At 43.5% G+C, this 13480-nt stretch overlaps 1 protein-coding gene across 1 annotated transcript; it reads right to left on the bottom strand.

Annotated features, from left to right (window-relative positions):
* Positions 1 to 7990: 7990 nt before the first annotated feature.
* LOC102716884 lies at positions 7991 to 11016 on the bottom strand. The gene has a single exon (XM_040525130.1). It carries the CDS (start codon positions 10791 to 10793, stop codon positions 8274 to 8276), a length of 2520 nt encoding a protein of 839 aa, XP_040381064.1. The 5' UTR covers positions 10794 to 11016; the 3' UTR covers positions 7991 to 8273.
* Positions 11017 to 13480: the final 2464 nt, after the last annotated feature.

Raw genomic sequence — 13480 nt, 5'->3', positions numbered from 1 at the left:
TAAAAATTAAACGGTAGATGAATTTAGATTGATTCGTAAGAATAAAATCTATACGAACCTGAGATTCAGGGGAAGGAAACCGGCGGACGGCTGCACTGTTGCTCGCTGCTGGACAGGAGGCGGCAGGACGTGCACGGGAGAGAGAGACAGGCAGAAAGGTGAGGCAAAGGGGGGTATTTATAGGGGGAAGTTAGAGATAAATCTAGTTATCTATCCCCTATTAAAAAGAAATAAATAAGGTTTTAAAGACATAAGAATTAGAGTTCTAATTAATTGAAATTGATTTAACGTGAGGAGGAGGTGGGGCTGCACGGCTGGCAGGGGGGAGGTGGCGCACAAGGTGGGGGAGTTGGGAGAGATGTGCGATGCGATCCAGTGGCAAAGGGGGTGATCGCACAGGGCAATGGCAGGGAGGAGGGGAGTTCGGCCAGGAGGGGGGATTGGAAAAGAGAAAAAGAAAGAGGAAAAGGGAAAAAGAAAGAGGGGAAAAAGAAAGGAAAAAAGGAGGACAAAAAAAAGAAATTGTCTCTAATTTTACCGATTTTTGTTAAGTTTATTTGAGCAAATTTTATTCTCTGAAATTTAAATTTAAATCTTGTTAATCATTTAAAATGCTTTTGGGACATTTTAGAATATTTCAAAGAGCTTCCAATTAAATTGAATTAAATTACACTGGGTTTTCTCTTGAACTTTAATTAATAAATTATTTTTAATGTATTATTTAATTAAGTTTTAGCTAGGATAAAACTCAGAGCATGACCATCCGTGACAAGCCAACATGTAAAGCCAACTTCACTTTCGACCATGTTCTAGCACAAACTTACTTTTAATAAACGAACAAATTAGAGAGGAAAAGGTAAAAGAGACTCTCTAGCAATCAGATCAACGTTATGGATAAGACCTTTTATTGTGTAGGATCCGTGCTAGCATCATCGATTTGGAATCAAAATAATATACCAATCATAACACATTTGGAAGCTAAAATGATCAACCCAACCTCCTGCAGTAATGATGATCTTGCTGCAGTTTCTGTGCCACGAGTGAAGTGTGACAAGCTTAAAGGCTCAATATATTCCATATACTTCTGAAATTTCATGATCAAGTTTTGCTACATTTTAGAAGTCAAAAAATTATTATTTCGACGCACCTATTGATAAGTCCCATGAAGTTGCAATGATTCTTTCAGATAATATGTCCTGGCAGCAATGATTTGGGAACAGGAGAAATGGAAAAGGATGATGGTTTGGCTGTTTCGAAGAAATAAACAATCATATTTATTAAAAAAAATAATAATTTACGAATAAAATTTTTATATATGTGTTATTAACGAGCTAAAAGTCAAGCCTGAAAAATAAACTACGGTAGAGAAACCCTAAAAATCAATTCCGAATTTAAGGTTAAAAATTCAAATTTAGACTTAAAAAGCATAAAAAGAAATGAAAATACAAGGTAAAAGTGATGTTACTCTCTTTTCAAACTGTACATGACAATTGTCGGATGGAACTCGAGAAGGAAACATGCGACAACTCCGAACGATAAATTTAGGTAAGTATAATACTCTCTCATTTCCTAAATATTTGATAACATTGACTTTTTTATACACGTTTGACTATTTATTTTATTTAAAAAATTTATATAATAATTCATTATTTTTATATCATTTCATTTATTGTTAAATATACTTTTATGCATATATAGCTTTACATATTTGACAAAAATTGATTAAGACAAATAGTCAAACGTGTATAAAAAAGTCAACGATGTCAAACATTTATGGATGGAGGTATTATTTGGCAATTGAAAATATATCATCTACCTGTTTAGTTCCAATTTTTTTTCTAAAAACATCACATCGAATTTTTGAGCATCTAAATGAAACATTAAATATACATAAACATTAAAATTAATTACATAGTTATGGTGAAGATCATGAGACGAATCTTTTAAGTCTAATTAGGATGTGATTAACCATAAATGCTACGGTACCCAACATGTGCTAATGACGGATTAACTAGACTTAAAAGATCCGTCTCGCGGTTTTTAGGCGGAATCTGAAATTTTTTTTATAATTAGACTACGTTTAATACTTTAAATATGTTCAAAGATTTGATGAGATGTTCTGGCAAACTACACAACTCTAGGTTATGAGACGTACCTTACCTAACACGCAGGCACCGGGACGCCGAACAGAAAAGGAGATGCGCGTTTCGCTTGCACCGATCGAGTGCAAAAAAAAAAAAGGTGGTCAGTTTTTTTAAGACTCGCACAAAGGTGACGACGGCCTGGCCGTACGTGGCCGGCCTCTTTCCTCCCCACAACGGTGCCATGGAAGACCCAAAGCTGACGTGAAAGAAAACATAAAATGTGGTACACCAAAGGTTTTTTTCGCCGGTGAAGACGACGTGATCTCACATTTTTCTCTCCCAACGTCCTGTGAGGGGTATTTAGTTGGGGAAATAAAATTTTTTAGGTGTCACGTCAAACCAGATGTTAAAGGGGTTTTTGAATATGAATGAAAAAACGAATTTTAGGGCTCTCCTATAAACCGAGAGACGAATCTTTTAAGCTTAATTAATTCATCATCAGTGTATATGGGTTATTGTAGCACTTATGGTAAATCATGATCTAATTAGGCTCAAAAGATTCGTCTCACGATTTCTCACATAACTGTGCAATTAATTTTTCGTTTTATCTAGCTTTAATGCTCGTATGCAAAGATTCGATACGGTGAAAATTTTTGGAACTAGACAGGGGCTGAGATGATCGCCGCTCCTTTCTTTCCGCGGTCAAGTTGGAAAAGAGTCGTGATTTACGCAAAGAGACCTTGACCGTGATCACCCATGTGTAGTAGTAGTACGGATCCAACACAACACAAGGTTTCGTAAAAAAAATCAGAGGTTGCCAGGAATCAGCCGGAGCGATCGGTGCACGTCACAGGGCATCTTCAGGGGGCACGAAAGCGAAGGGGAAATTTAGGGGTTGTTTGGTTGATTACCACAGCTTGCCTAAGTTTGCCACACCTTAAGTTAGCCAAATTTGACCAAGTTAGATGTGTGTTTGGTTTGTACCACACTTGTGATAAGATTCCATTTTCAATATACATGGCCCATATATCAATGACACAGGAAAGTGTGGCACACTTGTCACATGCTAGCTAAAGTGTGGCTCCATTTTTGTTAGCCAAACCTTAGGCAAGTTAGCTAAAATATTGTGACAACCTTAGACAAATTAAGTATACCATCCAAACAGCCCCTTAGGGCGGGACCGTGGCAGAGTACAGTTTTGAGGCAGAGTAACCAGATCTGTTGGCTTTGGTCTGTTTCTACCTCAGCTTGGCTTGGAGTATTATTCGTTTTATAGGAAAAATAACGATTATTCGTCCGTCTGGTTTGTAGTGTTGGAGTAGAGAAAGAGCATAAAGTTTTCTTTGGCTATTTTTCCATATGATTTTTATTTGAAAGTTTGCATTCACCTAGAGCGCTTTTTTCTATGGCTTAGTTCAACCCGTGCCACTACTAATTGACCGTGTTGAAAAGGAGAGTACTATTCATTAGCTATGTCATTATAATTTCACGGTTATTTAAATTATGCCATTGCTTACCCTTCGATGTGTTTTCTAACATTTATGTACCAAATTACCAGCGTCTTGTTCTTTCGTCTCCTCCTATCTCTAGTTCATCTGTGGTGAAGGGCGTCATGTCCATAGAGTAATTCTCGCCGGTCTTGCCATAGAAAAAACATAGTAAGGAAAATTTTCTATGGATTAGCAATCTTATAGAAATTTTGAAGAAAAATAACCATGGGATTCTACATCATGTTTTTTTAGCATTTTTCGATGATTTTAAATCCATGTGTTCCTCGTGTGTCTCAACCAAATGAGTTTTGATATTATCATGTGCTTTATATGCGTCGTCTGACTTTTCAGTCTATGTTTGACTGTTCGTCTTATTAAAAATTTTATTTAAATATACAAATTTATAAGTCATACTTAAAGTTCTAAAATAATAAATCAAAATATAACAAAATAATTAATAACTATATATTTTATGAATAAGACGAATGGTCAAATATAAACATAAAAGTCAACAACGTCATATAAAAAACATGGAGGGGGTAATTCAATCAGTGACATTTTATTCCTATTATTTTTTTTCTATTTCTATGGTTTTATAGTCATTTGATCCAAAATAGTCAGAAATTACCAAACATTGTACAAAAGGAAGCTAAATCCTTATTTATTATTTCTTGTTCATGTACCAACCATTGCCAATTACGGTTGTCACTAGTTATTCATTCCACCTTATTATCCATATCCATATTATCCATATCCATGTCATTTGGGTAGGGTATGTGTCGTAGGATAAATCCCTTCGTCAATATTTCGTGGGAACCTTTTTCAGTTCAGTCTAAGGAGCGTGGGAGAAAGAGATGTTTGGTGCATGAAACTAAAACCCAAGTCCCTTAAACAAAGTATGTATACAAGTTCATGCCGCATAAAGCTTAACACCCTGTTTTGTTTCAAGGTGCTTGTAAAGACAGTGTTCCACCCCCTCATCTCTAGTGTGGTCTTCCTTTTATAGTCTTAAAGTGATACCTAATACTACTTGCTTATTTATGAACAAATTAGCGTCACTAATTGGCATACTTCGCTCTTGTAGTTGGGCAGCGATGGGACTAACAACGTTGGATGTGAGCTGACTTCTTACGGGATCCACGCATCCCCCACGTGAACTGTGCAACAGTAAAAATAGGTAAGGTCGTCAGTCGTTAGGGGGTTTCAATTGGGGATCCTCCCATCAACAAGGTGCCTGTAGCAGCTGGCCATTACTCTCCATGTAAAGTTATCCCAACAACCAACTCTTCCATTCTAAGGGTGGTCGGGATTACCCAACCCTCGATATTGACAAGTGTAGCTAATGAAGTTTAGTTGGACTTCTCGCCCCTCTAACTTCTTCGTGTTCTATTAGGGCACTACGAGCCATGCCTGTCGAGGGGGCCCTAGTTTCCCATCGCCGATAGTATGGATAAAGAATAATTTTATCCATCTAAATTTTAGGTATGGGAGGATATAACCAATTTTATCCAATTTGTTCAACTCAGACCTAAAACTTTTAAACTTGTATTCACAACAAAAGGAGCAACTTTATAAAAACTTTGGTACATTTTTACACGTGGGACCTACCTATATCTCTTTTTTGGCCTATCGAGGGCACATTCGCTTTGTTGACCAAATAAGCATTACCGTATATTGACAAAGACAAAATTTGGCAATGTCAAGACATTTGCATATGTTTAGTTTGGTATCTTACCAATTTTTGACATACATTTTTTGAATAGAAATTCCAAGAATTACCAAATATCAATAGGGTTTAGTTTAGTTTGTTATCTACCAAAATTCTACCACTGTCAATATTTGGAATTATTGATTTTGGCAACAAACTAAACAGGCTCTGATTTACCATACTAATTGAATTCTACCTCCGTCCCATGATAACTTCATTTTTCGTTTTTTCGTGTCCAACGTTTGACCATTTGTCCTATTTGAAAAAAATGTATAAAAACATAAAAAAATTAGTCACACATAAAATACTATTTATGTTTTATCATCTAGTAAGAATAAAAATACTAATCATAAAAAATTTTAAATAAGACAAAGAGACAAAATATTGTATTAAAAAACTCAAAAAATGATCTTAAATATTTCAGGACGGAGGCGGTATATACTTATTTAGTTTAGATATAAATAAGCTATTTTAAAACCCCACGCACTCTCCACACCAATCCATCGCTGTGACCACTGACCAAGCGCACTGGAATTCGGCAGCCACGCCAGACGACTCGGAAGACGCCGGGGCGAGAGCTGGCGCCACGACACACCGTAGACTGCGTTGCGTGCCGCATCCAAATCCAGAGTTGCAGAGAGAGGCACCCAACCCAATCATGCAGCGGCAACGCTCGCGTTCCCAAGGACCCGAACCCCAACCACCGGTGCGATGCGATCCCTCCCCACCCGAGCCTCCTCTCCAAAGGCCCTACCCTAGCTCAGAGATGCCTGGGCCCAAGCCCTGCCTCCCAGCGCACGCACATGTGGTGACGCCCATGCTATGCTATTGCTACCCAAAGGCCACGGATAGCTCGAGATAGATAGATATAGCTGTTGCAAGTGGCAGACAGGGAGGGGCTAGTCAATGGCGACTGCTTTTTCACGCTGCGGAAAAGCGGTTTTTTTTACTAGTAGTAGTGCAGATTGGCAGCTGCTACTGGGCGGGACGGAGAAGGGACCCAAAACCTGCAAGATTAGGGTAGTTGTCCACCTAGCACTACTATACTAACAGTACCATAGCAGGTACAATAGTAGAGTATAAGCTAGGTGTAAACATATTGATAAGAGTTGTGATCTACTAATTTAGGTAGCTACAGTACGGACTCCAAGACGTGCTATGTATAATATATGGGATCATATATTAATGTTTCATAGGTAATTATAGTATAAATTGACTATTAGATCGACTATGGTAATTATAATTATAGTACGAATTGACTATTACATTGACTATAGATGAATTTGAGCGGTCTTTAGCTATGCTATTGAACTCCCTGATAGTAGCTAAGATGCCCTGCCCGGTTCATTGATCCACCACTCCAGCTAGGTGTAGACGTTGGAGTAAACTAGCACTAGTTGTGTTTTGTGTGTCGCCCATGAACCAGCGCCAATTGGCCGACCTGTACTTGGTTGATACGATTACTATACTATAATAGTAATCATAACAACGATATAATTAAGCTGGAAAATTCCAGGATTTGCCTTTCTTTAACTAAGGATTTGTCAATCATCGATTCAGGCTACAGAAAGGAGACAACTGAAATGAGATTTTCTACGTGGGTTGCTGACATGTATGGCATGCCCTTTGATTGCATCCCAGCGACCCAGCCGTCAACGAATCCAGGTGCCATGACAACTTTCAAGTAGCGCGACGAAGCAAGGAACGGCAAGACTAGAAGTGTTCGTTCATTCATGACAGGAAAAATGCTATACAGTGAAAATGAACAATAATGCAATACCTGCGTCATTCAGTTTCACAGACAATTGGGTGAATCTAAGGCTCTGTTTAGTTTCCAAAAAATTTCACCAGAAAACATCACATTAAATCTTTAGATATCTAAATAGAGTCTTAAACATAGATGAAACGAAAAAATAATTGCACAGTTATATGAGAAATCGTGAGACGAATCTTTTGAGCCTAATTAGTCCATAATTAGTCATCAGTGCTACAGTAACCAACATGTGCTAATAACGGCTTAATTAGGCTCAAAAAATTCATCTCGCGATTTCTCGCCGAGCGGTGAAGTTCGTTTTTTTCATTCGTATCCAAAAACTACTTCCGAATCCGGTTAAACGTTCGATGTGACCATTTTCCCAAAAAATTTTACAATCTAAACACCACCTAAGCTCGTTCTTACCACCAGGATCAGCAATGCTACTACTGTAGTTTGACTTGGATGATATTTTGTAAATCAAGCCACGTGAACCTACCAACTTGGCATCGTGGATCAATAACTTACTGTATTTGGAAGGAAATAAAGCAAGGAAATGAACGAAGGATGAAACTGAGGTGGTGTTTAGTTTACAAAATTTTTTTCAAAAACATCACATCAAGTTTTTGGATATATATTTGAAGTATTAAACCTAGTCTGATTACAAAACAAATTTCAGATTCCGGTTGGAAACCATGAGATGATTTTTTTAGCCTAATTAATCCGTCATTAGCACATGTTGGTTACTGTAGCACTTATGGCTAATCACTTTCTAATTAGGCTCAAAAGATTCATCTCAAAATTTCTCCCGTAACTATGTAATTAGTTGTTTAGTTTATCTATGTTTAATGCTTTATTTAGGTGTTCAAAGATTTGATGTGATGTTTTTAGAAAAAATATTTGGGAACTAAACAAGGCCTGAATGGCTGAGTGTCGAAGGAAGGAAAACTTCACAGCAGCAAAAACAAGCAGATGTTGATTGGCAAAGAACTATAGCTGCACTGCACAACATCATGATCATCAAGGGAAAAGGAATTTAGCACACACATGAAGCAACCCCAAGAGATTTACATATACTCCTCCCTAATCTATCTGATGTAACTTAACATGCTATTATTTGTTGTCCACATCACATAACAGCACCAAGCATGAAAGAACTTCACTATTACACAACAAAGCATGAAAAACTCTCAACTCACTAGCTATCTAGGCATACCAGAAGTTCTGTTCGGCTGGGATTAAAAGCCAACCCCAGTGGCATTGAGGGGCCTATGCCGGTCCTTCCAGAAGCAGGCGTCCGGCGCAAGCCGTGCCGATGATCGCATTGGCTCTGATTTGCAGCGCTTCAGAACAAACGGTGCATACGTTGCAGCACTAGTAACCAGCGGCAGCTCAATCTTCAGCTTCTGCTCTGCAGCTTCTTTGGGTGGTGGTTTCTGCACAACCGGAGGTGGCATAGATGCCAAGTTCACTGATGCAGGCGCTTCACTCTCCGCCATGTTCTTAGCATCACTGGTTCCTTCAGCATTGTCTGTATCCTTGAGCTCTTCTGATGCAGCGGCATTGCAACCAGTCTTTTGTTGGCAACGGTTGCGGCGGTTATGGCCCTTGTAAGACTTCCAGTGGACGAAATCCGTGCTGCAAACCCATGTCTCCTTGGAGACCTCCATAGAGAGCTTAGGCTCATACATCATCAAGAGGAGGCAATCTGGCAATTCACCACTTTTCTTTCTCCTCAGCTTCTGTTCTTCTACCACATCTTGTGCCTCAACACCTCCAACTTCTACCTTCTCACCTTTCTCATCAACTTCTGTCTCTTGTGTTGTTCCTTCTTCCTCTCCATCCACCGTTGCTTCTTCCTTTCCGTCATCATGAGATTCTTGAGCTTCCTCCGCACTGTTTGGTGCGGCATGAACAACACAATCTTTTTCTGACTCTGGCTCAGATGAAATTTTCTGGCCCTTTCTGGATCCCATCAGCACCTTAGGCTCTGCAACAAGATGTTCCTGCTCAATAGAGAAGCTCCACCTGCGCCCATCCCTGTCAATGGAGAAACTGGCCCTCCTTGAGTCCTTCAAGCTCGAGAAGCTTGACCGACGAGCTTCTATCTCAGCTGAGAAGCTGTGCCGTCGCCCAACTCTGTCACTACCTGATGAGGCCCTGCTACTGCTACCTACACGTCTCCTGCTGCTCAACCGTCGCAATTTCCGGTCCTCCTTCAGTGCTGTCGACGGGGAGCAGCAACTGGTTGACCTCCTGCCCTTCATCTCTTCCTCTTTCTCAGGTCTGGGAACAGAAACTTCCTCCTTAGCTTCCGACGAATCCTTCATCATATCTGGCAATTGGATTTCCCTCTCCACAGCTTCTCCTGACAAAGCAACCTCCAGAGCAGAGTCTTTCCGAAGAATTGGCGCTTCCTCTGGGTCAATCTTCTGTCCATCCCCTCCACATCCACCCTCATTCACTTCTTCACCAAGATCTCCACATTCAGAAATACCCACTGCTTCTGTCTCCACTGGATCTACTTCTCCAGCTTGAGAATCATCATCTTCAGGATCAACACACTCGTGGCATTCAGCTTCTTTCATGGAAACAGATGAATCACGAACTTGTTCCTCGCATTCCTTATCTGTCTCGGCATCACCTTCGTCTTCCTCTTCCTCCTGTTCCTCATCGTCGTCGTCCTCCACATTGTCAACCTGAGTGACGTTTGCCGCTGCCGGGGAGCCCCAGAAGCGAGTGGCGAGTGCCGCCATACGGACAGGGTCCGAACGGCAGCGCATCAGCAGAAGTGCGTTCCGCGGCGGGATGCAGACGCTGACCCTCCCTTCCTCCTCCTTCCCAACCACCAAGATCTCGTCCTTCTTCTCTACTTCCACCTCCCCAACCACCAGTGTGTTGTCCTCCTCCTCGACGTCCCACCCTTGCATCACAAGACCGACCTCCGAAGCCTTGACATCCTCGGCCGGCACAACAGCCGCTCCCTTGCCGACCTCGTCGTCTTCCTCCTCCTGGATCGCCAAGAGGCACCTGGCCACCGCGGCTCCGCAGAGCCAGCTGCCGCTGGCAGGCTGGCGGCGACGCTTCTTGTCGCCGGCGGCGACGGCGGCGAGAGAGTCGCGCTCGCCGCCGCCGCCGCGAGACGGCGAGCAAAGCGAGCGGCCGCCGCAGGAGCCGAATGTCTTGAGCGCCTCGCAGATGTTGACCGGGATCTGGTACACCCAGCCCTGGTTCTTCCCCGCAGGACCATCCCGGTCGTCCCCGGCGCGGCGGAAGCTCGCCTCCGCGCTGCCGGCGGCGCCGACACCCCCGCGCCTGGACCGCGACCGCAGCGCGGCGGCGGAGGCGTGCTTGGGCTTCCTCTTGCCGCCCTTGACGCGGACCTGGCCGATGCAGGTGACCTTGGGTGAGGAGGGCTCGGCGGGCTCGAACCCGCCCCGGCCGCGGCGGCCGCCGGAGGAGCCCGACGGGAACATGGGGGACTGCCCACCCTTCAGGCTCCCGCTGTTGCGGAGGCGACGGCTGAGGGACAGGTGGAGCGGCGGAGCCGGCGCGTTGTCAGCGCCAGCAACGGCGGCGGCCCCGCCGCGGCCCGGGCTGAGAAGCTTGGAGGAGCTGGAAGGGCGCAGGGTGGCGGGCGCGCCGGAGGAGGCGGAGGCGGTGGAGGGGCGGGAGGTGAAGCAGATGAAGAGCTCCGTGCCACCGCCACCTCCGCCGCCGCCGCCACCACCCCGGTCCAAATGCTTCTTGCGGCGCATGAGGGGGAGCGTGAGGGAGGCGTGTGACCCCGGTGGTTTTTTCTTTTCTCTGTATTTATTTACGAGGAGGAGGAGGAGGAGGGAGGTGAGGATGCTGCTGGCTGGCTGGCTCGCTGTGTGGGGTGGTGTGGAGTAGGAGCGGGGTAGATGCGGTGGAGGGGGAATAAATTAGGGTTTGTTGGTTGGAGACTGAAGAAGAGGCGAGGTGGAGTGGTGTGTGCGTGATGGGAAGATGGAAAAGGTGGTGGTCTCGGCTCCGACTCCGGGTCGGTTGTGGACGGATGGATGGGCATGGCCCATGGCGCCCCGGGAGGTACTGTGGAGGGGCAGGAACTCCAGCCCGCTTTGCGCTGGGTTTGTCGTCGTCCTTCACAGACGGAGAAGAAAGGGAAGCTTAACAAAGAAATATATTTTTTCTCTTTGTTTTTTTTCATAAAAGCGTCAAATGTTTTGTTCTTCTTCTAGGTTTAATTTCCTTCCATTTCTTTGTTTTCTCTTATCGTGTTTTAAATGAAAAATTTCTAGATACCCCTCAACTGTTTCGGCCAAGTTCATGGTTACTGAATTATGTTGTTTTAGTCGCGTAACAGAACTTGGTAAAAATATATATGTAGGGCTAGTGTATCTATCGTCGATATCCTTCGTCGCATGCCACTCAAGGGGATGTTGTCTCATCTGTAGGGGTGAAAACGGGGCCGGTCTTTCCCGACCGCCCGCCCGCCCATATTAATTCGGGACAAATCCAAGTCATCTATTCAGGTACCCGGTATCTTACACGGATCTGGAGCCGAATTCGGGTATTTTTTTGCGGATACGAGATCGGGTTCGGGAGACGGATACGGATTATCCGGTATATATTGCGGATAATACCCGGATATCTATTCGGATAATTATCCGATTTAATGGTGGCATTTTCAGCCTTTCAAGGCCCAAGCCCAACAAGGAACCCTAGTCCTTTGTCTCTCTCAACGGAGTCACGATCTCACCTCATCCTCAACTCCTCACGCAGCACGCACCCAGACACACAGAAACCGTCCGCAGACGCCTAGCCTCCCACTTCCGGTCCGGCCTCCGCCTCCCGCAGCCGAGGCGTCGTTCGCCGCCCGTCCAGCCTTCGCCTCTCGCCGCCGGGGCGCATTCGGCCAGCATCTGACCCGCCACCGATGCGCCGTCCGGCCAGCCTCCGCCTCCCGCCACCGAGGTGCCGTCCTCCTTCGCCCCACCGTCGAGGCGCCGACCGGTCTCAGCCACACGTCACCGACGCTGGGCATCAACTGATTTTCATCACCGACGCTGGTGGTGAACCTACATCTCGACTTTCTCTGTTTTATTTCTCTTTTTTAACTGACCATAATTTCTACTTCAGCTAGAAACAGAATGTTACAGAACTGCAACATTGCATCCCCTAATTAATCAGATCCAAAGCTTATCATATCCACTAACACAGAGAAGAGTAAGTGATCACCTAGCAGCAGCAGCCAACAGTATGTTTGCTCTTTCCATTTAGTATTAATTAGAAGTTAGAATATGATTTCAGCACATATTTTTTAGTTCCGAACTAGTGTTTGTCTTGTGATATTTAGTTGTAGGATAAATATGGGTAGTGGTGAAGCAAACATGAGTACTTGTGCTAGCACATGAGCTTCTCCGGCTACTATGCTGCTAGCCCCTAATACAGTTGCATTTTGGTTATATGCTAATGTTCAAGAGGTATTGTCTATGCGGTATATATGGTTGTTGTTTTGACTTGATATCCGCATAAATATTCGTACCCGTGAGTGTTCGTATCTGTCTTTGTACGTATTTGTATCATATTCATACCCGCTATTATCCGTGATTGTATCCGTATTCGATAATATCCGTATTTGATCCAAATCCGATGGCAAAATGTGGGTTAGGATATGGGAAAGACGAAATCTGACCGAACCCGACCCGTTTTCACCCCTACTCATCCGTCACCGATGCTATCTTGCACTGACCCGGATTTGGCCGTTGTAGCTTCCCACCGGATCCAATAGTCCAGTTTTGACGTGCACGGATGAAAATGGTGGATCCAAGAGACCGTACTTAGTTCCTCTCATCCCTTGCTTTCACAACCGTCATTAAGCACTATAAAAAAAGGTTAGAGGCCCACTCTAAAAACACAATACAAGAGCAAGAGCTATATTCTGAAAGGCAAAGTGTTGTCTCCATAGTGCTTAAAAAATAAAGTGAGTGTAAGGAGAAGTTTTGGAGAAGCGTCGAGCTTATTGGCACTCTCTCCACTCTTGTACCTCGACGGATGCTTCCTTTATAAAATAAGTGTTTGTGATCTCCTTTTCGATATGGAGAAGCCAAACCTTCTCAACGTAAGATCTGGATACACCGTGAAACCTCACGAACTGGATGATAAGACGTTGTCATTCAGCATGCGTTTCACCATGAATTTGCAAAACCACACGCTTTGATAGGTTGGTCTAATCAACCACATAAATAGTGGATATATTACCCCCCACAATTCCCATTTCTCTTATCGTCCTTCACAATGGATCTATGACAAAACTCCCTTTTCCTATCTCTAGTTTGGCGGTGGCCTCACTAAACCTAGGAGAAGATCAAGAGCCAATTCGCTGCATTAGAATAAACGTGGTTTGACCTTGTTGGTTGAACACAAGGTCTTATAAACAAGTCTAATACTAGGAAGCAAA

Source organism: Oryza brachyantha, chromosome 6, assembly GCF_000231095.2.
Source record: "Oryza brachyantha chromosome 6, ObraRS2, whole genome shotgun sequence".
Classification (NCBI taxonomy): Eukaryota; Viridiplantae; Streptophyta; class Magnoliopsida; order Poales; family Poaceae; genus Oryza; species Oryza brachyantha.
Note: the sequence above shows the minus strand (reverse complement) of the source record. Positions and strands in the feature narration are given on the sequence as shown.

Coding starts and splice junctions, on each gene's coding strand:
- LOC102716884 (XM_040525130.1), bottom strand. CDS start 10,793: ATGCGCCGCAAGAAGCATTTGGACCGGGGTGGTGGCGGCGGCGGCGGA.